Source organism: Mustela lutreola, chromosome 10 (assembly GCF_030435805.1).
Source record: "Mustela lutreola isolate mMusLut2 chromosome 10, mMusLut2.pri, whole genome shotgun sequence".
Lineage (NCBI taxonomy): Eukaryota > Metazoa > Chordata > Mammalia > Carnivora > Mustelidae > Mustela > Mustela lutreola.
In genome coordinates this window covers 48259991-48287231 of record NC_081299.1, presented here as the reverse complement: position 1 = coordinate 48287231, position 27241 = coordinate 48259991, and the positions used below count along the sequence as shown (strand labels likewise).

The 27241-nt window shown below is 37.7% G+C and overlaps 1 protein-coding gene and 1 long non-coding RNA gene across 6 annotated transcripts in view; one reads left to right on the top strand and one right to left on the bottom strand.

Moving 5' to 3' along the window:
* HOOK1 (hook microtubule tethering protein 1) overlaps positions 1 to 9962 on the bottom strand; it is a 78769-nt gene extending 68807 nt beyond the window's left edge. The window contains exons 1-3 of one of the 2 annotated variants that reach the window (XM_059137201.1): positions 9802 to 9962; positions 9357 to 9500; positions 2322 to 2407 (exon numbers count right to left, since the gene is read on the bottom strand). In XM_059137201.1, coding sequence (XP_058993184.1) covers positions 2322 to 2407; positions 9357 to 9419 — 149 coding nt within the window. In that variant the 5' untranslated portion in view covers positions 9420 to 9500; positions 9802 to 9962. Of the gene's footprint in view, positions 1 to 2321; positions 2408 to 9356; positions 9637 to 9801 lie in introns of those variants that run through there. The other variant, XM_059137200.1, reaches the window with a different exon arrangement.
* The window catches only part of LOC131809790 (uncharacterized), a 41158-nt gene continuing 23523 nt past the window's right edge, over positions 9607 to 27241 (top strand). The window contains exons 1-3 of one of the 4 annotated variants that reach the window (XR_009345301.1): positions 9607 to 9850; positions 16073 to 16209; positions 23095 to 23189. This is a non-coding gene — a long non-coding RNA (uncharacterized LOC131809790). Of the gene's footprint in view, positions 9851 to 9998; positions 10169 to 16072; positions 16210 to 23089; positions 23190 to 27241 lie in introns of those variants that run through there. The other 3 variants (XR_009345300.1, XR_009345298.1, XR_009345299.1) reach the window with 3 other exon arrangements.

Below are 27241 nucleotides of genomic sequence, written 5' to 3'. Positions count from 1 at the left end.
CTTGTAGAACCCTAACGATAAGCCCATGGTTCCCATGTCTAAGTTACACAGTTTGGGCACTGAATTTCTTTTTTTAAAGATTTCTTTTTGTGGGGGAGTGAGCCAGCAAGGGGGGAGGGGGTCAGAAGGAGAGGGAGAGAGAATCTTAAACAGACTCCATGCTGAGTGCGGACGCTAATGTGGCGCTGGATCTTATGGCCCTGAGATCAGGACCTGAGCCGAAATCAAGAGTCAGACATGTAACCAAATGTGCCACCTGGGCGTCCCGGGCATTGATTTTATGACCTTATTCTTTAGCATACCTGCCTCAGGTGAATAATAAAAGAATTATTCATTTAATCCTGCTACTTCCTTAGAAAGCAAAATTTCCCTTCTCATCTTCAGTAACAACTTTAATGTGATTTGATACGAGTCACAGTAGCAATCAATGCAGTAAATAAACTGTAACATATACAAAGTGCTTGAAGTGTTCAAAGAAATATGGTAAAATGAGCCCTTTTAGGAGGAATATGAGAGACTGATCCAACTAGGAAAAAATGTATGCTTCCAAGTTTCACTATCCAAATCCAGACTTCTGGAAAGGAACAAAACAAGAAAGGAACTGAAAAAGAAAATAAATTTTAAATATTCCTTAAATGACAAGGAAGCTTAGACAGCTAAGTACATGCAAAAACAGCCAAACAAAGCAAAAAAAGAGGTTTCGATCAATTTTAGGCCAGTCTTATGTTTTATGAAAAAAGAGAGCTTTATAATGGGTTGACTATTATATTATTTTTAGAGAGAAGTATAGGTAGACAGTAAGAGACAAAAAAGAAAACAAATAAGAGGAAAATCCGAGAGACAGAGGATCAGCAGTGACTGTAGAATCCACCAGATTATGGAAAATGAGTTGGTGATAAAGGGTAGACTTTAAATTTGAATTGGCCCTACTCATCAGGTACAGTATAGGGAGTCAAAGAGCCACTGTATCACATCTTGGCAAAAACAAGTCTCTTCCATTATGTTACAGTAGAAAAGCTATCAGAGCCACCACAACACATATAAATAAGAGCTTTGGATAACACTGTTGAATCAAAGAATGCATACCAGCCTTACAGTCTATACCAACCACAATGTAGCTGCATCTACACCAAAACCCACAACTTACTGCAATGAGAAAAGGCAAGGTGGACATTCTAACGGCTTCCTTCTGACCAATGAAATCACTTTGAAACTAATCAGGGTATAAATTAAAAAATGTTTAAGAACCATTTTTAAGAAAACAGAGGAAGAAGGCATACTTTAGAATGACTACCGAAAAAATGTTAACATGTTAAGTTTGTCTCTTAACGTGTTAATCTTGAGTTAACCAAAAAATCTATTTAAATTACATCATGTTGAAGATGCCAAGTAACTAGAATTTTGACATTTTAAGTTGTTTTTCTGAGGGTGAGAAGGAATTTTGGCAAATCCACCTACAGGGTTTTCAACGTCAATCACAACAAACCTTGACAAAATGATGGCAATAATTAAATAAACAATCTCTGGCTATGAAACAAGTGACAGAGGTAGGATTCTTGTCTCATTGAAGGATTATTATAAGAATAAGCAAGTACAAAATCAATATGACTATCAATTAATAAATTGGCTCCATTTGTTCCTACAAGGTGTAGAGCTCATATTGCAGATGTTATAATCGTAATCCTTGCACAACGTTTGGCAAAAATTGGGAAATAATGGACTTAAGAGCTTTTGATACTATTAATTAAACCTAATGGGTCTAACCCAAACAGAATTATTAGTTAAGATTCCTCAATATTTGTGACTTCAAATTTCTTTTATACCTCATTTTATTAGTAGTAGAGTTATAGAAGTTCTACTTTTAATTCAAGTATAGATTTTAAAATTTAATATTTTCCAAATCCAGTATTTATATTTCAGTTATCTCTAAAATAATAATCTTCACACACTGACAGCTTCCAATAACAGTAATACAACTGGAAAAAATTAAAAGCAATTATACCATTCATTTAAACTATATACACACTATATATATATACACACTATAACGTGTCTGTGAACAGAACAAGTTTAAAATTAAAATCTCTTAAATAGATAAGAATCTTGTTTGCTCATTTAGTTAAGATGGACCTCTGTGAATAAGCAAGAAATAATCAGGTTGTAAACTTTTTTGTTCCCCAGATGCAATAGTGCGTTGGTACCATATGGCTCTCAGGACTTTGTAGGATACAGTTTCAGTGACTTTTAGAATGTGAGTCTAAGCTTTCTTCCTCGGTGTTGGGTTTACAATTCTTTCAGAATCAGTCTAGACCACCACTTACATTTGATGAAGAACTTGTGCCATGGCAACTCCATTAGTCAGCTGTTTGACATCTTGACAAGGTGCAGCAGTATTGAATGTCTGCAGCTAAAATGACATAGAGCAAATTACTTCACTGCCTCTTTACACTTACAGGGTAGTGTTACCAACCCTCCCAAACATATATATACATAAATGAACATGACCGAGCTAAAAATTGTCCTGTTTTGTTTAAATTCAGATTGTTCCTAACAAATGAAACTATATTAATAAGTTTCTATGGCTATGTAATATTTTTATAAAAATAAACACTTAACAATTCATAAAATCATGAATAATCATACCTAAAATATTTAAATACATTGATGCAGTGTATGAAGTATTCCAGAATTTCTGAAAGCTGCATGTAATGCTCTTAAGACAGACAGCACTGTGTTCATTTTTAGGAGAATAACATCAAAAAGAGCTTTAGGAAAACCTATTATTTCAAATTAAAACTTCACTCACATCATGTGGTAGGACAACAAAGGCTAGAAATGTCAAGTCTAAAACTATGTAATTGACCACTAAGCTCTGAAATAAGGCAGGGCCTTAGCCTGCCATCCAACAATTAGTCTCAAAGCATGAACGGTCCAGAGCCCACCCATCACATCAAGTTGTTTCTATCCACTTCGGTTTTAGATACTACTCTTTTCAAATCTCTATGTTAAACATTCATGTTCATGCTAAAAAGAGAAGTGGGGGTGCCTGCGTGGCACAGTCAGTTAGGTGTGTGACTCTTGGTTTTTGGCTCAGGTCGTGATCTCTGTCTGGGTTGTGAGATCAAGCCCTGTATCAGGCTCCACACTCAGTGCAGTATCTGCTATGGCTCTCTCTCCCTCTCCTTCTGCCTTTCCCCTCTCAAATAAATAAATCTTTAGAGAGTGAGAGAGAGAGAAAGCAATAAGCAAATACAAGACAGAAGAATTTTTCTAATAAGCAAATACAAGACAGAAGAATTTCTGAAAAGCAAATTACAACAGAGCTACAATGGTTCATATACTTCCTAGAAATCTCACCTGAACCCATTATGATCTTAAATTAAATACATTATGACTCTCTTTTCCTACACATATTCATCTCCTTTACTATTCAATCATTGTTCTTTAGTTCACCACTTAACTGTCTTAATCTTAATCTGATACAATTCTCTCCCCATGATTCACATTTAGTGATTGAGATTCTATAAATTTATCTCCATTATGCCAATACAACATGAAAGGGTGACACAGACAAATCTAGACACAGTCACTTTCAAAGTATACACACAAAGATAGTTTACTGAGCTCCTACTCTCGTGGGCACTGTAATATATGATGGGGTTACAAAGGAAAATCACCAGTTTTCTACCCTCAAGCAGTTTCAGTCAGGAGTTAAGAGGAGAGGAGAAAAAGACATAAATTATTTCTAGAAAATGCCATTCCCAGTCTCATGACACAGTATGCACAAATTATTCTGAAATAGATGGGGGTTAACTAATTCAATTAGGGCTGTATTTAGGAAAGACTTCTTAGGGATGATGCCTGAACAGAAGGTCTTGAGTAAAGAAAGGGCCAAGACAAGGAAGCTTCAGGAAATAGAAACATTGTAAGAGTGCAAATATATGAAAATAAATGGTATTTTTAGGCAACATACAGTTTGGTATTACTGGATTTCCAGTGCAAAGAGGAAAGAGAAGGGGTGACAACCAAGGAGGGGTAAGAAAACAGATATGGGTCAGGACTCTGGAGGGCTATGACAAGCCTGGACTTACCCTTGATGGTATCATCCTTATAATAGGAAAGAGAATAGTTTCTACCTCAAAAGATGGTGGTGAGAATTAAACGAGTTAGCAAACAAAGCAAACTTAGATCAGCACCTAGCACACGGTGCAAGCTCAACAGCTGTTAGCAATTAACTATGATTCAGGGTTTCTCAAAGTTTGGAGTCGAAGAACAATACGTATGAGAATCCCTAGACATATTAAGTCAGAAAATCCCTAAGTGATTCTTGTGCACGCCGGTTTTTAGAACCGTCACTCTGGGTGATGATGAATCACTGAAGAGTAGTAAGGAAGAAAGTGACACCTTTAACATATTTTGAATAGCAGCAATAGTGACACAGAGAAAGGAAGGGAGTAATTTTACACCTGAGTCTGATAGAAGATTCCTGCAATGGTCTTGTTGATAAAATGGACGGCTTAAGAGATAATTAAGGTAATGCTAACTAAAAGGACAGAATGAATTGATGGAATTTAAAATATAAAATAACCTGGATTTTGTAATGAAATGGATGTACAGGGAAGAAAAACCCCAGGGGATCTTTAAAAAGAAGACAATCACATATTTTCAGGTAAACTGTGGCTCCTACTTTTCAACCCTTCCAACTGACCGTTTCCTTCACTGACTTTTTACAAAATGTATATAAGTTATCTAAAAAGGATAATTTTAGAAGCACAGAATATTAAGTAGTAAAGAAATATGTAAAAATGTACATATACTAAGTAGTTGTCTTGTCGCCCACCATGTCAATTAAGATTAATTTTTCCTTCCTACAAACACAGAAATCAAAGTGTCTCTTGAAAGTTCTTTAACTAGTTGCAAAGTAAACTAGATAACATAGATTATGAATTATTTGGCCAAATATAAAGGCTTTATAACTAAGAAGAGTGAATAAATTAAAAAGTTTGGTATGGGTAAGGAGGCCAAAACAGAGGGCAAAGGAAAAACATCTCCTTTCACAATATTCTTTGTAGAAGTGAAGAAGCCAAAGTCTTTTTAGTGAGTGGCCCAAAAGGGACAGACAGAGCTTCCTCAGTAACCACAGTGTTCTGGCAAATAACCATCTTAGTTTCTTCTTTATCTATAAATAAAGCAAATAATCAGAACTGTGGAAATGTTGTCCCTGAATTGCTTCAATGTAAATGTCACCAAGATCAAGGGGAAAGGGCGGATTTTCACAACTGACAGCCAATGAAAACTGAACTTTGGGTAAGCTCTATTCTCATATTCTCTTCCTCTACATGCTCATTTCCAGAAAAAGATTACTGTTTTGAGTTTCATGGTTTTCATAAAAATGATTCAGCCTTCAATATTTTTTGTTTGTTTGTTTGTTTTTAAAGATTTTATTTATTTATTTGACAGACAGAGATCACAAGTAGGCAGAGAGGCAGGCAGAGAGAGAGAGAGAGAGAGAGAGAGGGAAGCAGGTCTCCTGTGGAGCAGGGAGCCTGATGCAGGGCTCGATCCCAGGACCCTGAGATCATGACCCGAGCCGAAGGCAGCAGCCCAAACCACTGAGCCACCCAGGCGCCCCTCAATATTTTTTGTTAATCTGGGCATATATTTGGCACGAGTTTTTCTTTTACCTGCCTGTCAAAGTCAAAGAAAATAAGAACTGAGAAAACCATTAAAACAAATATGGTTCAACTCTAATTTTATTGGTGAAATCAAAGTCCAAAAATTTTAAATTTCCAAAAGTCACCGAGCTGAGAGGCAGAATTAAATTTTTCTTCATATGAATATTTAAAACTCTCATATACTCCCTCTACCTTGTAAATGGTGCCCAAATTTATCCTTCAGCCCTAAGTTTTTTGCTAAGTAGCAGTATAACATTTTTAAGAAAATTATTTTAAGATGAGTTCCAAATTATAAAATATAACTTAATTGCCAAAAGAGGCACCTCTTTCCTAACCAGCTTTTCTTTATGAGTTCTCAAATTGTTAATGTTGATTGTTCTGTCCCAGAACACCGTCTGGTGCTGAAAGAACACAGTCCATTACCAACTATCTTCTCATCTCCATGATTTAGCCCCATCATAAATTTTTAATCTTTTATCTCCTACTAGTTCCCCTCAACATGTAACATCACTCAGTATGGTAGGGAACACATTAAGAGATGAGAGGTATCATGACAAGATGTGTGTCTTCCACTAACTCTTTTGATCTACTGCCAAAGGAGACCATTTACATTACTGCCAGGGGTTCTTCCCTATGTTTAGAAATTCATTTCCCCTGATTTCTACTGAAATTTCTACTGCTGAAATCCATCAATCCTCTATAATACAGTTAGAAGTTCACCTCAGGTATCAACGAGAACCTACTTAATGGTGAAATACTAGTCTCTGAGGTCAGGACCAAGACCAGGATATTGACTATCACCACTTTGATTCAATGTTGTATTGGAGATTCCAGCCAGTTCTTGTTCATGGGGACAGAGCAGAAAACCAGTCATACAAGGGCTCTGACCCCAAGGAGCAAATAGGAGGACTTCAGAAACTGTTAAATATTATAGACACAAAGAAAGTGGGTAACAGGTTACAAAGTGATAGGAGTGGGGGCGGGGGGGGGGGAGGGCAGGTCAATCACTGTTAACTGATTAGGAAAGATGACAACAGATCCAAGAACCAAATGATGAAAAGAAGTCGGCCACTAGAAGAACTAGAAAGAGAATATTCTAGGCAGAGGAAAGAAAGGTTAAGAAAAACCTGATGTATTAAAAACGGCTTAACTTCCTCAAGAAATAGAAAGTGCAGCATATTAGGCATGGGGAGTGTGGCATCAGGAGAGTTTGGAAAACTTGGGGAAGTGAAGTGACATCAACAATGCAATGACTGGTAAAGACAAAATAAGATACCAAAGTTCACTGGGAATCAACTGGACAGGTAAAGAGAAGCCAACAGACAGAAGAAACTAAGGCAGAATATCATTTCACAATGGAAGCATCAAGTAAGATAAGGATAATATATCATAGTTTGTCAAATCCAGGAGGTGTAGGCCTTAGAAAAAAGGAACTCAAGTGCAGTGGGTTGAGGAGTGAATGACAGTTCAAGAAGTATAAAGGATGAGTATTAAAAAACTCAAATAATTTGACTGCACAGGAAAGTCTCCTGTGTGGTTTTAAAAGGAAGTGACGGCTCTTTGTTCTTTCTCTTTAAGGTAAGGAAGATTTGAGTAAGCTTACATGTAGAGAGGAAGGAACCAAAGGAGAGGAAGAAACTGTAAATACAGAAAGAGAATAAATGATAAAGCAACATTTTAGAACAGGTATAAGGGACAGGATCTAGAGCAAGAGCCAAAGATAAGGAGGAGGTCATTTTCCTGAGAGGAGAAAAGTTGGGGGCTCAAACAGGGTACTGACAAAAGTTTGCAAAGAGAAACAGGTGGAGCCGTGTGGTTGTTCTTAGTCTTTATATGGCTGGGCATGGTTATGCCAACAGGAAGACTTCACTATAACAGCATTCGTAAAGGCAACAACGCTGCACAATAATTCCACCTTCTCTGCAGTGCTTCAGCAGCCTGGGAACTGGAGAAGCAAATAACCTGTTACACTCTGTCATCTATACCAGTTTTGTAGTTTTTGAAGGAATACTGCCTCTCATTGTAAAAGTATACAGCTCTACCACTCCAGCAAAAAAATAGAAATTTCTTTGATTATTCTCAGTATTTGTCTTCCTTAGTGCCCTGACCAAAGTAGGAACTCAGTAAATATTAGTTCAAAGAATAGAAACAGTCACATAACATTTTAAAATACTGTGATACAATTCAAGAAAATCCTATACTTCCCCACCACCTCATATATGTCAATGACATCATAAAGACTAAGTTTACTATTTAACTCAGATGTTTGAAGCAATAAAGTAACAGATTAGGATACACCCTTTAATTAGCCAAAAACACCTCATTAAAAGCAATGTTGCCTCATTTCATGACAGTTTTAAAATACAGCATCTAAATCCCAATACTTATTTTAAATGAAAGTACAGATGAACAGTTAGCTAATTGCTTTTAACTCAGAAATTCTATATACTTGTATTCCACTTATAACAAAAGCTATTTACCTCTATACTGTTTTAAATTACGGTTATTTCCAGTAGACTTCATACAGGGCCAGAAATCTTCTCTGATTTCTCTCATTCTTGTGAATTACTCAAATTAGGAGATTGCTAGGGAATCTCATCAACAAATTACTACCTCCTGATCCAGTCTGTATACATCCCATTGTGTATACACACTCCTCCATACACAACAAGTTTGGGGATGGGCACCATCAAAAACACCTTGTGGACACACCATTAAGTATCAACCTTGCCCGATAAGGTTTATAAATAAACTACTGGCTGAGCACCTCCAAAAGGTGAGACATCATTTTACTCAGGGGAACACTGGAGACAGAGTCTGCCTGTCCAAACTGAAAACAAATTAATTAGAAATACTAAACATGCACAGGGGCGCCTGGGTGGCTCAGTGGGTTAAGTGTCAAGGACTTCATCTCAGGTTTGTAAGTTCAAGCCTTCCTGGGCGCAGAGTCTACTTAAAACACGCACACACACACACCCCAACCCTAAACACGCACAAAGTGCAAACGAAAATGCCAAGTCTCTTTCTTTAAAGAAAATGCTGTCCACTCAAGGGGGGAGGCAGCAAGAAAAGGGAAATATAAGCCCCCCACCCCAACATATCTTTTTCTGCACACAGGAAATATGTGCAAATATCCCTTCTAAATGCCTTCTACAAAATCAAATGTCCTGGGATCCTGGAGGAGCTCTCATGATTCAGGAACCAAAACCACCTCTTGGCCACCTGCGTCCAAGCAGAGCAAAGTGGTTCCGGTAGGAGGGAAATTTCGGAGGGGGCCTTCGCTCCCGAGTGGCACAAAGATCCGTATAGGAAGGCTCTTCAGCAGACAGAAGGCAAGAGAGTCGGTGGCCCAGAGGGAGAAAACAGGGCGGCAAGGAGTAAAGGGGATGGACACTAGGCTCCAGCCACAGCTGTGAGAAGCACGATCAGGGGAGTAAGAGGAGCGTTCTGCGTCCAGAGCTCCCTTCACCCCTCCTTCGTCTCCCACAAACATACACACACACCTGCCTCGAGACCCGCAGGTGGCACTTTCACGGTCAAGGGCGACGGGAGGCTCGGAGGGCAATGAGCCGAGTCTGCGGCGCAGGTGGTGCGATTCACTCCCCAGGCTCACCTGCGGAGAACCCGGGGCGCCGGGCAACTCGCCTGGGCCCCTCGGCCCCCTCGACCTCTCGTACTCACCCAGATGATAAGGCTGTCGCACAGCGGCAGCTCCGACTGCGAAAGCGGCTGCGTCTCTTCCATGGTCTGGGCCGCCGTCTCCGACGCCGCTGACACCGACACCTCCCTCCTCCCCGCGCTCCGCCAGGAGCCGGCGTCGACGACCTGCGCGCCGGCCGGGAGAGCTTGGTAGCCAGGCCCAGCGCCCGCGCGGCTCACGCGCGGAGCCTCGCGCTGCCGACGTCGCCGGCGTAACCCCCTCCTCGCCACCGCCACCGCCCCCGTCCCCGCTCCGCCCCGCTCCGCGGCTCGCCCCCTCCCCCGTCTGGCCAGACTGCGCGGCTCTGCACCTGAGCCCCGCCCCCTTCCGCCCCTCCCTCCCCTCCCTCCCCTCCCTCCCCTCCCTCCCCTCCTTCCCCTCCCTCCGCTCCCTCTCCTCCCCCACTTCCCGCCCACTCCCGCACACCTCTCCCCGCCGTACTGAGTGACCAGAGCGCGCACCAGTCACAAAGAAAGTAGGTGCCCGAGAGGGGCGTGCGGGGCGGGAGGGGGCGGGAAGAGCGGGGATAGGTTGCGCAGGAGGGATTGCTGATTGGACGCACCCTCTTGGCTTTGACCAATCAATGTGAGACAAGACAGCCTCCGGGAGGGAGTGCGAGAGGGTGGGAAGGGGTTTGTGACCTGGCAGGTGCGGTGAGGGCGGGGGCGCGGAGCGCGCGTGCGCGGCGAGCGTTGTAGAGGCTGAAGCTCGCGCAGCCCCAAGGGCGAAGAGGCAGCGGGGCTCCTAGCGTAAGTAGGACGGGCTCAGGCATCTTCGCGCCTCCTTTCTCGAGGTAGGGCAGCTCCTGGCTACACCTGAGGAGACCCCCGCTCTGCTGCCATGATGTCTTCAGAAATAGATCCCACCCAAGAATAAAAACCACTCGCGATAGGGAGAGCTGATTATCTCCTGGGCGTTCGTTGGCAAAGGACATTTTAATTTGCAGAAAGAAATGTGTTTGCTAAGGAGGGAAAACTACCATAAAGCTGTTTTAAATAAGCTCTCACGAGATCACGAGCCACGGGCCACCGGCAATTTTATTTTAAATGGGGTAAAAGGGAGGACCATTTTCAGGTAGGAAAATGGAAAATGAAATCATCTTTTAGTTTTCAAAAAACATGGAATTTAACAATGTAAAATGCTCCCGATTTTGTCTTTTTTTGAGAAGGGGGGGCGGGGGGACTTAAAGTTGGAAGCTCTCCAAGGTACTGATGTATGGCTTAGGCAGTTGAAATGGGTTGGGATATTCTTAATCTTGCTGTTGATTTCCATCACTTCACTCATTCATAAACTCATCAATTCATGCGCTGTGTAAAAATGCAGCTGGCTCAGTTATATTGCCGCGTCTTTATATTTAGACATTTAAAGTTTAAAACTGATGGATGACTGCAATTAAAAGCCATCAAATGTAAATCAGTCTCATTCTAAAAATAGAGTCCTTGCATTTGCTATCAAGTCTCTTAACATTATTCCAGAACTTTCTTACCCCATGTGGAGTCATTTTCTATTTCTGGACACTAGCAACATCAGTAAAGTAATTTAATGAAGAGGAAAAGATCTAGGAATTGAAGACCTGGTCTTAGTCTTGACTTTACTCCCCACTGCTTTGTGCTGTGGAACCCAAGGTCTACATTTCTACAGTGATGCTAATGACACTAACCTTCCCAGTCTCCCTCACAGGGACAAACTGATACTGGATGTGTAAGAGTTTTATGAATTGAATAGTCTTTGGAAATATGAGTTACTACAATCATACATGCTTATCAGGAAGAGTCACAAGTGAATTACTAGGAATATTTAAGAAGAGTAACTGGGGGTCAAATGAGTTATCCTTCTAAGCTCTGTAGAAGCAGAGAATAGATCCTCAGGGAAGGATGTTCAGTTGTCTTCATGATACTGGATCTAATAGAAAAATATGTGAAGGAAATGATCAGTGAATTCAAAGAAGAAGAAATACAAATAATTCAAGCAAATATAAAAAGGTTAGAAAAATGCAAAACATGAATCATTGAAATAAAACAATGAAAAAAATAATGTTCAGAAGAGTGAAGCACACTTTCTTTCATATAAAGCTGGAACAAACATTTTTAGAATGATTTTTCTAATTTTCTGCAATATTTATCAAGAAACTTTAAAATATCCATGCTATTTAAACCCATGATTCTGTAATTCCACTTCTGATCATAAATTCTATTGAAATAATCAGAAATGTAGTCAGAGGTTATGAACAATGTTATCTATTGCAATTCTATATATGCTGATCAATGTACATACAATAAACCAGAAAGGTTAACTACATTATAGCCAATTTATAAGATAGAATATTTGGCAACTAATAAAAATAATGCTTTGGAGAATATTTAATATAAGTTCATCATGATATATAACATTAAATTGAAAATTCATGTATTAAAAGTATGAGCCATATGATCTCAAAATTTTATTTAATATGTGCATTGCAAGAAGACAAAGGAATGTTCATTAAATGACTGTCATTTTTATTTATGGATAAAGGGATTATTTTCTGTAATCTGTATTTTTCATCCTGCAATTAGTTTGTATTATTTTATAATCAGAGAAATATATATATTTTTAAAGTGCCTGATACAAAATAGTCTATCATTTTCCAACTGTTGACATTCATTTCCAAAAGTTGGCATCTATATTTGGAGCATTGAATGAAACTGATTTTTAAACACTAGTTGTGGGGTTTTAAATTGGAATAATCTTTTGAAAAATTTTTGACAATATATATCAAGAATATTTAAAATCCTCAAAGTGTTTAAACCAATAGTTTCTACTTCCAGAATCTATTCTAAGAAAATAATCAGATGCAAACAAAATTGTTGATTGCAGTGCTAGTTATCAAAGTAAAAAAAGAAACAGCCATTAAATGTCTGAAAGAAGAGTGATTAAACACATTATGGTATATCCATACAATAAAATATATTGTAGCTATTAAAATATTTTGAAAGAAGTTTAATTGCTCAGGAAAAGGCTTAAAGAATAATACTAAAAGAAAAAATTGATGAAATAAATCTGTATATACAGTATGGCTCTCTCCCTCTGTTATATATATACTGTATTTGTATGGATCCCTATTTTTGTATCCATGTGAGTGTACATATATACACTGAGAGAGAAAGAGTAGAGAAACTAAACAAACCAAACTATTAATAGTAATTTTGATGATATCAGGGTATTGAAATAATTCATAAGTTTTACCTTCTTTGTACTTTACAGTAATTAAAATGTTTCTTTGGTGATTTTATTATCAGACAACAACCCGTAGGATGAAAATGATTAAATTTTTAATATGGTTAAAACTTAATTTGGAAGAATACATAGAAGAGTATACACAAACACACACACACACACACACACACAATCTGTGTATCTGTACAGAAAGAGATTGAAAAGAGAGTTGGTTAGAATTAAGCACAAACTTTAGAGTTACGGAGACCCGATGATTTCTTATTGCCTGCGTGATCTTGAGCAAGTCAGTTCATTTCAGTAAGCTTCAGTTTGTCTCTGCAAAATAGAATAATACTTGTATATATTTCTGTCTATTTCTACATTGGTTACGGATTTTTTGGTGGGAAGTGGGAGAAATCAAACTTGGGCAACTTTATAAAGAACAATGTTGTTGCAAGGATATGAGAAATCTTACAGATTCAAAGGAGTATCTGAAGAAGCCAGCATGGGATAGAGCAGGTCCCAAAGCTGCTCATCAGAGGCAGGTAACAAATCTATGGAAGTCTTCTCAGGAGAACACCACCTAGATGAACATGATCAAATGGTTGCTAAGTTTTTCTCAGTCGTCTATTCAAGATTCAAGTTCCAGAGAAGGTGCCCAACTGGATTGTCATAGGATATGTGTTCAGCCCTTTGCCATACACAGAGCAGGTCCCCAGATACTTCTGCAGGACTAGTACCAAGGTGAAATTACAGGGTGGTTGATGGAGGGTGAGGGAGATGGATGCCTGCAGGCAAAAATAAAAACAATTCTCTCATAATTTCACATGGTTGGTGTGAAGATCAAATGCATATAAAATGCTTAACAGAACATAACTGCTCAGTACATTTTAGCTGTTATGGACACTGTGTATAGATCTTGGGATGTGTGTGTGCATGCTTATGTTTCAACTCATTTTTTAAAACAAAGTAAATATATTAGAATATTAGCTGTGGTTATTCATGGTGACTTTTTTTATTTTCCAGTTTCATCAAAGTGAACAAATATCACCTAATTAAAATAAAACAAATAAAAGATTAGCAAAATTTAATTAAAATTCAAAAATACATTTTCTTAGAGAAATATCGGGTCAGGATGAGATTTTAAACTCTAAATTGGGCTAGACGTGGATGGAGAAATGCTAAAAGAGAATCCCTGATTAAGTATCTCCAATAGAACTGTCATAGGCTCTACTTGTAAAGAGGAAATCTGTACTTTGCACCTACAAGTGATGGAGACGTCGAAGGTTTTCCCTACTGATATCTAGATGCCCTAAATAGCTGAGAGTGGACCTCAGATAGAGGAAAACTCTGGCCTGGACAGCCACCAATCTAGATATTCAGACACAGCACCCACTCCAGCAGAGTAACCAGCTGCAAACATTCCAAGTGGACCTCATTAACAATGCACTGATTCCTGAAGCAAACTATTGGGCCCCCAACACACAAGATCCTTACAGCATTATTTAGATGCAGCTGTACCTTGGGTAGTCCCTCAAACAAAAGTCCTACAGATGTTTTAGGGACAGAAGGAAAGAAAAAGGGGTAAAGAAAGGGAGGGAAGAAAGAAGGAGGAAAAACAATTACAACATAGGCTGGATCTCAGCAACAGAGAGAGAGAAGCAGCCAGAATGATGCAAGATCCATCATAGGGGTTAACTTGGTTTTCTGTAGGATACCCCCAGGACTGGTCTGCAGTCCATGTAGTTCCAAGAACTATGGCGGACTTGGGTTATGTCCAGTCAGCATCAAGGTCCAGAGGCAGTTACATGTAACAGCAGATACTTCTAGATTGATAATTTTCAGAACCTGAGTGAGAGTTTGGAATGGTAGTGTCTAGGTTCTGGAAAAGATTCACAAGCCCTTGTCAGAGTTCTTGGGAAGAGAAATGATGACAAAAATTGACATTTTAAAATTGCTTCTACTTCTTAGGCCTGTGATCCCAGTTGGGGTTAGTGCCTAGCTCTACTAACTACTGTTCTGGGTGTAAGGAGTAAAGACCAACCCCAGACACCAGCCAGGCACAAGCTTTGGCTTTTCTAATAAAGAGAAAATCTTGGACAACGTTGACTTGGCCGCTCAGTGGATCTGAACGTTTAGGTGATGGGGTTGGGACAGACTTCATCTATCTCCACACATACTTCCAGCTGGGGGGCCTATTCGGGTAGAGATTGGAGGACGAGGATCAAGAATGGAGGCTACTTTCCCCTGTATAAAAGGAAACAACTTACCTATTCCTCACAGTGGCCAGGAACTGAGTCCTGTTATGAAACTAATGATACAAGGAGATTGTAGGTGGCACCAAGAATTTTGCTTCTGGTGCTTTTATAGTTCAAGCTTTAAGTTCAAGAGACTTTCATATCATTTAGTAAAACTGCCTTTTCATGCAGTTTTTCAGTTCAGTGCTTCCGAGCAATGTTATCACTAACCTGGTTGGCTTCCCAAAGAGAAGATTTCGATGGAGAAGTTCAAATTAAGGGTGAAGCCCTCTCTGTTACTGGGGCATGTACATCTATATAGTACAAGGGAGTTTAAACGTATGCTATAAGCAGAAAAACTGCAGGCAGTAGGTTCTGAGATGGAGATTAGCAGGCAGGAGGTTTATTAAGAAGCAGTCTTGGGAATTAGCTGTGGAGGAGAAGAAAGGGAAGCAGAAGTGCACAGAGGGAGAAAGCAGGCTGTGGGGCAGTCCTAATGAAAGTTTCAACCAGCTCCTGGGGAGCTCTGAAGCTAGAGTGGCCCTTCCAGGTTGTCTAAGTTTGGATGAAAGTGACTTAGTCTACAGGCCTCCATGTTGATCAATCTCTGGATGTGAGCTCTCCTGGAAAGGTGATGTACCAGTCAAGGCCATTCACAATAGCATCCCCAAATGTCGCAGGCCTGGGCATCACATCACATTATCTTCTGGGTGGACGTGGTATGCTATCATTTAGAATGGTAAAGCATTATAGGGGCACCTGGGGGACTCAGTGGGTTAAGCCTCTGCCTTCAGCTCAGAACATGATCTCAGGGTCCTGGGATCAAGCCCCGCATTGGGCTTTCTGTTCAGCAGAGAGTCTGCTTTCCCCTCTTTCTCTTCCTGCCTCTCTGCCTACCTGTGATCTCTCTCTGTGTCAAATAAATAAAATCTAAAAAAAAAAAAAAAAAAAAAAAAAAAGTTAGAATGGTATAGCATTCTAAGTGTCAGCAATGGAAAATTATCTCTAACTGCAGCAATAGTATAACTGTAAAGTTATAACGGTCACAGAGGAAGAATGTTGGCATTGTTTCTTACATTGAAAAAGTTCCAAAATGGAAGGGGATTGTAGTCACAGATATAATTTCATGTGGGGACTTGGTGTCAAATCCCTAAACAGAGGCCTCCTTAGAGTACTTGGGAAACAGAAGTTAAAAAAGATAAATCACAGCACAGGGTAATATTATAAATCATATTTTTAAAAAGACTTATTTGCTTATTTGACAGGGGAGGAGCAAAGGAAGAGGGAGAGAGACAATCTCAAGCCGACTCTCCACTGAGTGCGGAGCCCAGCACTGGGCTGGTTTCCCCAACCCATGAGATCACGACTCAAGCCAAAATCATGATGAGCCAGATGCTTAAAGGTGCCCCTATAAATTGTATTTAAACTGATGAAAGGGATGTTTATTCAGCTATTTATTGAATTAAAATTAATATTACCATTTTATTTATTAGGCATACTTAAATTCATCCCAAAGTCCTCCATGAAGTAAAATTGGACATAATTATTTTATTTTGTCCTAAGTAACTCAGATGATAAAAAAATAAAAAGTTGTATGTACTATTTTTTTCAAAAACTTAAAAAGGCAATAAAAAGACATATAGTAAAATGTACTGATAAGTGTAATCAATCTAAAGTATCACTGAAACTTATAAATCCTATACTTTATATTTCAGTTTAAGTGAATCACAAGACATGTCTTCATTTTACACTCTGTTAAAGAGATGATCTATGCTTATCATTCCATTGATGACCTATTTTTTATGTACAAAAATCCTTCTAATCCATGTAAGCAGATTTTAAAAATAAAGGCCAAATGCTGACACATAGTGGCTAATCATTTAATCCAGGGATGTGTATCTCTAAAAAACCAGTAAAATCTAACTTTACAGTATAACTATCTAAGGTACCTTCTATTGTCTCCAAGGGTATTGAAAATTAATATTTTTAAATGAATGATTTAATTTATATAAATGGAAAGTGGATAGAATCATGTCCTTGAGACAAGATTCACGGAAATAAGAAGAGCATGATTTCTAAAGAAGACATGGACCACTGTGCGAGAAATACTGCTTATATTTTATGAGAGCCTGAGAAAACTATATTGGATACCACTGTGGTTAAAGACAGTATTCTGAAACCTCTACACATGTACGAGTTGAAAATACATTAAAGTGATGTTTGCCAGAGGAAATGTATCTTGCTCATTCTCCACGTATTATATCACATAACTTATATAGAATGTAATACATCTTAAAATACGAAAATGATAGAAGAAATTTATCAGGGCATTCAAGGACAGAAGGAGAGGGGCTACCTAACCATAAGCAATAAGTGGGCCTTAAGAACAAAGAAGAAAATGCCAGGAAAAATGTGTGAAGGGTTTATTAATATGAGCCATTGTAGGAAGTACCTAGAAATCCAGCTACAGGAATTTTTGAAATTACTTAACTAAATAAACAAATACTATGTAATGCATTTGGAAATATTTTCCAGAGATAGCAAAATCAAAACAAAAACATAAAGTAAAAACAACAACAACAAAACTGATCTGGGCTTAGCCTTATATGGAAAAGAGAGAAGCTGCACATTTTATTAAAGTAGGAGATTTATACCATAGACAAAAACAGACTCTAAATGATGAAAGAACTCAGTGGAAGACAGGAATCCATCAAAGTCCTAGAGGAGAACATAGGCAGTAACCTCATTGACATTGGCCACAGCAGCTTCTTTTAAGACACATCTCCAAAGCCAAGGGAAACAAAAGCAAAAATGAACTTTTAGGACTTGATCAAGATAAAAAGCTTCTGCACAGCAAAGGAAACATCAACAAAACAGGCAATCCACGGAATGGGAGAAGATATTCACAAATGACACTACAGATAAAGGGCTGATAGTCAAGATCTATAAAGAACTTCTCAAACTCAACACCCAAAAAACAATCATGTCAAAAAATGGTTAGAAGACCTGAACAGACATTTCTCCAAAGAAGACATACAAATGGCTAACAGACACATGAAAAAATGTTCATCATCATTAGCCATCAGGGAAATTAAAACCAACCACACTGAGATACCACCTTACACTAGTTAGAATGGCAAAATTTGACAGGGCAAGAAACAACAAATGTTGGAGAGGTTGTGAAGAAAGGGGAACCCTCTTACACTGTTGGTCAGAATGCAAGGTAGTACAGCCACTTTGGAAAACAGTATGGAGTTTCCTCAAGAAGTTAAAAATAGAGCTACCCTATGACCCAGCAATTGCACTATTGGGTATTTATCCCAAAGATATAGATGTAGTGAAAAGACGGGCCACCTGAACTCCAACATTCATAGCAGCAATGTCCACAATAGGCAAACTGTGGAAGGAGCTGAAATGTCCTTCAACAGATGAATGGATAAAGACGATATGGTCTGTATATGTAATGAAATATTACTCAGCCATCAGAAAGGATGAATACCCAACTTTTGCATCAACATGGACAGAACTGGAGGAGATCATGCTAAGGGAAACAAGTCAAGCAGAGAATGTCAATTATCATACGGTTTCACTTATTTGTGTGGAACATAAGGAATAGCATGGAGAACATTAGGAGAAGGAAGGGGAAAATGAAGGAGGGGGGAATCAGAGGGGGAAATGAACCATGAGAGACTATGGGCTCCAGAAAACCAACAGGGTTTTAGAAGGGGGTGGGTGGATTAACCTAGTGGTGGTTATTAAGGAGGGTACATATCGCATGGAATACTGGGTGTTACACATAAACAATGAATCATGGAACACTACACCAAAAACTAGAGATGTATTGTATGGTGACTAACATAACATATTTAAAAAAATAATAAAGTAGGAAACTTCACACTTTAATAATGTTTTATATGAACACAACTCATAACTACGAAGATATCCAATCCTGAGGCTATAAACACCACCACCACCTAAAATGGGTTGAGCAGTTATTAGGTGCTGTTCACTATTCTAAGTGCTTCATCTGTGCTACTTCATTTGTCCTTAACAATCTGACAAAGTAGTAATATTTTTTATTTTCTAGATGAGGAAACTGATGCATAAGAGGTATACCCAAGCATATACTACAAATAACTTGAATACTTCAGAAAATCTCTTTTCAGATGTAAAGAGAATTGTCCAAGGGGAGATCGGAATGGCTTTTTTAACTCTTATTGAAGTATAATTGATACACAAAATTTTTCACACATTTAACAGAAACATACTGGTGAGTTTGGACATGTCCACATACCTATGAAGCCATGATCACAATCAAGGTTCTACACATACCCATCACCTCCAAAAATTACCTTGTAGAGGTAAAACCAATTTTTAAAGATAATCATTGCAAAATAAAATACAGCATGTACAATTCTTCAGTATTTATTGTGTCTATATTTTCCCTGTTACTGAAATATTTTTTCAGGCAGTCAAGATTCTTTTTGTGCAACACTGTGAAACAAGTGAAGCCATCACATCTCGTTGACTGAAATTAACTGTTACCTGTTAGAAATCTGCTGACTAAAGGCCAATGACAACAATAGATGTTTCAGAGACCTTAAAAATATTTGAGATTTTGACATCTGTTTTTCATTGAAGTACAATTTACACAAAATGTTACATTACTTTCAGGTGTACAAGTGATTCAACAACTCTCTACATTATGCTATGCTCACAACAAGTGTAAACTTGAACTTTTACTTCAAACATAATTCTCCTTATAAATTCCACATGATTTTTCTGAAGAATAACTGGCCTATTAATAAATAACTGGCCTATTCTTTGCGGTGTATTTTATTTAATGTACAAAGTTCTTTTTTGGTTATAGTTAGCCACATTTTTTTTCTCTCTGCGTATATATATTTTAAGAGTAACAAAAATAATTATCCTTTGCCCTTAAATACTTCAGCATCTATCTTCTAAGAATAAGGACACTCTCAGGCGCCTGGGTGGCTCAGTTGCTTGAGCAACTGCCTTCGGCTCAGGTCATGATCCCGGACTTCCAGGTTCAAGTCCCGCATCGGGCTCCCTGGGGACAATTCTCTCCCCAGGAGTGGACTCCCTGTCCACTTCTCCCTCTGACCTTCTCCTCTCTCATTCTCTCTCTTGCTCATTCTCCCTCAAATAAATAAATAAAATCTTAAAAAAAAAAAAAAAAAGAAAAAAGAATAAGGACACTCTCTTAAGATAACCATATGTAATGGTCAAACTTGGGAAAATTAAATTTAACATTATTTTTTTAAATTTTTTATTTTTTATAAACATATGTTTTTATCCTCAGGGGTACAGGTCTGTGAATCACCAGGTTTACACACTTCACAGCACTCACTATAAATTTAACATTATTATTTGATGCAATCCTTCTTTAAATTTACCTAACTGTCCCCAGTTTTTTATTCTTTTTTTTCCCCCCTCTGGAACCCAAATCAAGGAATCAAGAATCATGCCTTGTGTTTATGACCATGTCTCTTTTGTCTCCTCTAATGTAGGTCAGTTCTCCATCTGGGTGTGTGCGTGTTTATGTATTGTGGTATTTCATGAATGCAACATTTTTAAATAGTTCAGTCCAGCAAGATTTGTCAGATTGTTTCTTCATGATCAGACTTATTGCATGATCATGTTTAGCAGAGATGATGCTGTGAGCTCAGTGCATCATATTGGTAGGAGCATCGTACTGGATTGTCCAGTTATGGAAAAGGTTAATTTTTATCATTTAGATAGGATGGTGTCCACCAGATTTCTCCATTTTAAAGATGTTTTTCCCCACTGTAATTACTAAATAATCTTGAGACTCTGTGGATATATGGTTCCTCAAAACTTTATCAAACAGGGTTTTTAGCATTCATGTTACTGTCTGAATTAATTATTCCTATGGTGGAATATGATTTTCTATTTCTGTTATCCCTTTTACATCCATTAGTTGGCACTACTCTGTTTTTACTTTTTTATTTTATTTTTATTTTTTAAAAGATTTTATTCACTGAGAGAGAAAGAGAGACAGAGAGAGCACAAGCAGGGGGAGAGGCAGAGGAAGAGAGAGAGGCAGACCCTGCTGAGGTGGGACCTGGATGTGGGGCTCTATCCCAGAACCTGGAGATCATGACCTGAGCTGAAGGCAAAACCTTAACCATCCAAGCCCCTAGGCGCCCCACTATTCTGTGTTTTAAAAAGAGTTTTTCCTCTTCTGTCCATTCCTACCTTTAATATTTTAAAGTATAAATATGGATTCATAAATGTATTTTTATTCAATATAATATAATCCATTCTAGACACTATTCATTTTAATCATCAAATTGTCCTAAGCTCAGGCAGTGGAACCCCTTCAAGTTTGTCTCTGTGTCCTTTCTGCACACCTCTCCTGTTTTTTTTTTTTCTTAAAGATTTTATTTATTTATTTGACAGAGAGAAATCACAAGTAGATAGAGAGGCAGGCAGAGAGAGAGAGAGAGAAGCAGGCTCCCCGCTGAGCAGAGAGCCCGATGCGGGACTCGATCCCAGGACCCTGAGATCATGACCTGAGCCGAAGGCAGCGGCTTAACCCACTGAGCCACCCAGGCGCCCCTCTCCTGTTTTTTAAATGCTTCTATACTTCCTGGGACAAGATGTTTCAGGTTTACTTGGTGTTTTCATGTCCCTAACCTGGAATCATCCATTGGCTCCATTTTGTGAGGAATGATGTTTAGTAAGGCTGAATTTCACTTACTGGAACCAAACCAGGTTCCCTTACCAAACCAGGTTTCATTTTATAGTTATTTCATTCATTGGACATTAGATTTTAGGTTCCCTGTTAAAATGAATATGTTCTTATAAAAGTTCAATATTGAACTTAATAGTCATTTATTATATTTTAGGGTGAAAGTATATATCATGTCATGTATTTTATAAGGGATAAGAAGCCAAGGGAATGACAACACTGAGCAATGTGAAAATGGAGGGACAATGGAGAAGTGAGAGGGACCCATGATGAGGAAAGAAGGCTGGTGTGAATTTTTCCTCTTCCAGGCCCCTCACATACAGGACATAAATTAATCCTCACATATATTCTTATTTCTGCAAATGAAGAAGTAACTTGTTCAAAGTTGCAAAGCATATGGCAGATAGCCCAGAATTAACCTCTCTTTTTTTAAAATTTTTTCAATTTATTTATTTTCAGAAAAACAGTATTCATTATTTTTTCACCACACCCAGTGCTCCATGCAATTCATGCCCTCTATAGTACCCACCACCTGGTACCCCAACCTCCCACCCCCCCGCCACTTCAAACCCCTCAGATTGTTTTTCAGAGTCCATAGTGTCTCATGATTCACCTCCCTTTTAATTTAATTGTAGAAGCCTCACCTATGCCTTCCACTACTACACCATGCCATTCTGCAAGCTGAGCGAGGAGGTCTGTGGGTTGAGAAGACAAAGTTCACCCACTTCTGTATTTGAGAAACACAAGCTGTGATCATGCTGTCTTCCTATTTCACTTGTAGTTATTCATTGTGATTTGCATGCACAGCCACCCTCACAAACTTTGTCCTTCAGTTGACAAAAAAAAAAAAAAAAAAAAAAAAAAAAAAAAAAAAGCAGAGCTTCAAGTGTTTCTCTGTACTGCTCAGGAAGCCTGTGGGAAATAATTCTATTTCATTTGCTTTCAGTGTTGATTCAAAACGAACAGATAAGCGTCTCAAATTGAATGCTGTCTCGGTTGGATTATTCATTACAAATATTGCCTGTTGCCAGAAGTTAGTGCTAATGGTGGGAAAGCTTGCTGCAGGCTTGTAAGAGATAACTGAGACAAAATGCCTGGAAAACAACGTTGTGTAGAAAGCCCCGAGGAACATGTTTTTCTTCCCTTCTTCTTATTACCTTGGTGGGGTTCCTGAACCCTCTTGGTACTCAGTTTCTCACTATAAATGCGGATAATAATAGCTTGCCTGCCTGAAGAAAGAAGGTAGTATATCTAGGGCAACATCACCATCACATTTTAAGTACATTCTATAAATAGAGTATTTCCTTTGACTCTGGAAATGTGGGGAATTATAAGGCAGAGTCTCTACCTTTACTATGCTTACCATGTAATTAAGGATGCTGGACTTGCACATCAAAAAGGCAAATGAATAATATAGAGACATAGCTGTAACAAATCATGTGTCAAAGAGGAGAGAAAGGATTAATCACTGAGGACATTATCAGCTTCCCAATTTAAAATAATAGTAAATTACAACTTTCTCTTTTTTCCTACCAATGTCTGAAAGAAAAGAAAGAACAAGGAAAGAATAAAGGAACAAAAGGATGAGCGAAAAGTGAAGGAGGAGAAGGGAAGGAAAAAAAGAAAACACAGCAGGAGCAGTAAAGGTAACTACATAGGTAAATGTACGTCAGTATTTTAATGTGTAACTCCTCATTTTTCCTATGTGATTCTTTAAAAAACTGCATAAGATAATTATAAATCTATGTTGATGAGTACACAATGTATAAAAATGTAATCTGTGGCAATAATATAAAGGGAATGACAGAGTTATATACAAGAAAACATATATAAAATTGAAACTAACTTGACACTCACTCAAAGTATATTGCTATAAATTAAATTGTTAATTGTAATCCCCTAATTAGATGGCAAACCACTAAGAAAATAACTTAAAAATGTGTAGGGGAAAAAATGAGAAAGGAATCAACATACTAGAAAATATATATATTTAACACAAAAGAAGGCAGTTAAGGAGGAAATGAGAAAAAAATATATGACATATAGAAAATACATAGCCAGGGGCGCCTGGGTGGCTCAGTGGGTTAAAGCCTCTGCCTTCGGCTCAGGTCATGATCCCAGGGTCCTGGGATCGAGCCCCATATCGGGCTCTCTGCTTGGCAGGGAGCCTGCTTCCTCCCCGCCTCTCTGCCTATTTGTGATCTCTCTCTGTCAAATAAATAAATAAAATCTTTAAAAAAAAAGAAAAAAGAAAAAGAAAAAAAAGAAAATACATAGCCAAATAGAAGTCCTTCTTTATCATTGATTGCAATAAATGTAAATGGAATAAAAACTACAAACAAGGAGCACTGGGTGGCTCAGTCAGTTAGCATCTGACTTTAGCTCAGGTCATGATCTCAGGGTCCTGGGATTGAGCCCCAAATTGGGATCCCAACTCAGTGGGGAGTCTGCTTCTTTTCCATATCCCTCTGCCACTCATTCTCTTTCTCTCTCTCTCTCTCTCATAAATAAAAGTCTTAAAAAACAAAGATTCCAAACAAAAGGCAAATAATGGGAGAATGGAGTAAAAAACATGACTCAGCCACATATTTTCTACAGGAGGCCAACTTTAGATCCAAAGAAAGCTAAGTTGACAAAGGAAATGAAGTAAATTCCATCTAAATACTAACAAAAAGATAGCTGGATTGGCTATATTAATACAGACAAAATAGAGTTTAAGAAATAAATTGTTACAATGGACAAAGAAGGACATGACATAATGAGTAAAATATCAGCCCATCAAAAAATATACCAACTATAAACCAAGCCCCAAAATATATGAAGCAAAAACTGACAATTACAGATAAAATACTTTAATAATAATAGGACACTTAAATACCCCACTTTCAATAATGGATAGAACAATGAGACAAACAATCAAAAAGGAACTAGACATCTTGAACAACACTATAAACCAACTAGATCCAAGCGACATATAGAGAACACACTACCCAACAGCAGAAAATACATTCTTCGCAAGTGCACATGGAATGTTCTGCAGAAAAGACCACACATTAGGCCAAAAATAAATCTCCATACATTTCAAGTGACTGAAGCCATACAGTGCATTTCTTCTGACCACAAAGAAATAAAATCAGAAGTAACCATAAAACTCCTAGAAGAAAAATGGAGGAAAAGCTCATGACATTGTGTTTGGCAATGATTTCTTGCATATGACCCCAAAAAACACAAGCAACACAAGCAAAGGTACAAAAGTAATTAAACAAAAAATCTCCTACACAGAAAAGTAGGTGGCAAATAGAATGAAAAGGCAAATAAGAGTGGGAAAAAATATCTTAAAACCAGATATTGGATAAGGGATTAATATCCAATATATTTAAGAAATTCTTACAACTCAATAGTGAAAACAAGTAACTTGATTAAAAAATAGGCAAAGAACTTGAGTTGACATTTCTCCAGAGAAGGCAGACAGTTGCTAACACATATATGAAAAAATGCTCAACATCACTAATCATCAGAGAAATGCATATCAAAACCACAATGTGATATCACATCTGTTAGGATGTCTAATATATTTATTAGACATCACATCTAATATATTTATATATTAGACATCACATCTGTTAGGATGTCTAATATATTTATATATTTATATATGTATATATATACATATATATTTATATATGTGTATATATATGTATATATACATATATATATAAGTGTGTGTATATATATATATAAAACAAGTGTTCATAAGGATATGGAGAAATTGGAGCTCTTGTACATTGTTGGTACATGTAAAATACAGAATGATACAACCTTTGTGGAAAACATGATAGGATTTCCTAAAAAAATTGAGATTAGAATCACCATCTGGTTTAGTAAGTATATATCTAAAAAAATTAAAATTAGGATTTCAGTGAGATATATGTACTCCCATGTTCATTGCAGCATTATTTCAATAGCCAACATATAGAAATAACTTAAACATCTATCAACTGATGAATGTGGAATATACATACAATGGAATATTATTCAGCTTTAAAAAGAAGGAAATCTGCTGTATGAGATGACATGGATAAACCTAGAGGACATTATGCTAAGTAAAATAAGCCAGTCAAAGGACAAATACTGCCTGATTCCACTTATGTGAGGTATCTAAAATAGACGCTTAGAAACAGAGTAGAATGGTGGTTGCCAAGGGCTAGAGAAGGGGAAAATGGGGAGTTGCTGTTCAGTGTGTACAAAGCTTCAGTTATGTAAGATAAATAAGTTCTAGAGATCTGCTTTACAACGTTGTGCCTATAGTTAACAATACTGTATTGTACACTAAAATTTTTTAAGATAGTAGATTTCATGTTTAATGTTCTTACAACATACACACACACACACACATACACACACACACACAAACACACAAATCCTTTTAGAAGGGAAGGATGGAGAGAGGGAGGAAGAAAGAATAGAAGGAGAACTGGCAAATTCACAAATATGAAGAAATTAGACCACACATTCTTACACAGCCCATGGGTCAAAAGAGAAGTGACATAAAATTAGAAAATACTGTGAGATGAATGAATAAAGAAACATATGATACAGTTAGAGAGTGCTTGCTCTGAGGGAAGCTTATGGTTCTACATGTCCACATTTTAAGAAGAAAAATCTTATGTCAATAATCTCAACTTCCTACGCAACTAGCAAAGAAAGAGCCAACTAAACCCGAAGCAAGCAGAAGAAAGTAATAAAGATTTGAATAGAGATAAATGAAATAGAAAAATAAGTGAAATAAAAAGTTGGTTATTTGAAAAAGTAGCAAAATTACCAAAGCTTTAGCTCTACTAATCAAGGAAAAAAAAGATTCAAACTAAAATAAAAAATGGAACGGGACATTACTGTTGATTTTACAGAAATGAAATGATTATAAGAGAATACTATGAATATTTTTAATGTGATATTTTACATTATTTTGTTAAACACACACAGTTTCTAAAAGTTGCACAGCAGTACACAGCTCACATGTACTGATTTCATGTAGCCATGGTCCATTTCAAGCCACATACTGTTATACCATGCTCTTTCATACTTGGCCCATTGCCAGCAAAAAGCCCAGATGTGTGTTCTTTTTTTTTTTTTCTTAAGCTTTTATTTATATTCCAGTACAGTTAACATACAACGTAATATTAGTTTCAGGTGTGCAATATGGTGATTAGACATGTCCATACAATACCCAGTGTCATCACAACAAGTGTACTCCTTAATTCCCATCACCTACTTGACCTATCTCCCCACTAATCTCCCCTCTGGGAATTATCAGTTTGCTCTCTATAGTTAAAATGCTGTTTCTTGGTTTGTCTCTTGGTGTCTCTCTTTTCTCCCTGTGCTTATGTGTTTTCCTTAAATTCCACAGATGAGTGAAATCATATGATATTTGTTTTTCTCTGACTTATTTCACTTAGCATAATACTTTCTTGCACCATCCAGGTTGTTGGAAATGGTAAGATTTCATTCTTGAGTAATACCCTGTTGTATACATATACTATCTCTTTTTGGTCAGCTCACCAGTCGACTCACATTTGTATATCAACAAATTAGATAACCTAGATGAAATAAACAAATTTCTCAAAACACACTACACACACACACACACACACACACACACACACACACAGACCAGCTATCAAAACTGATTCAAAATGAA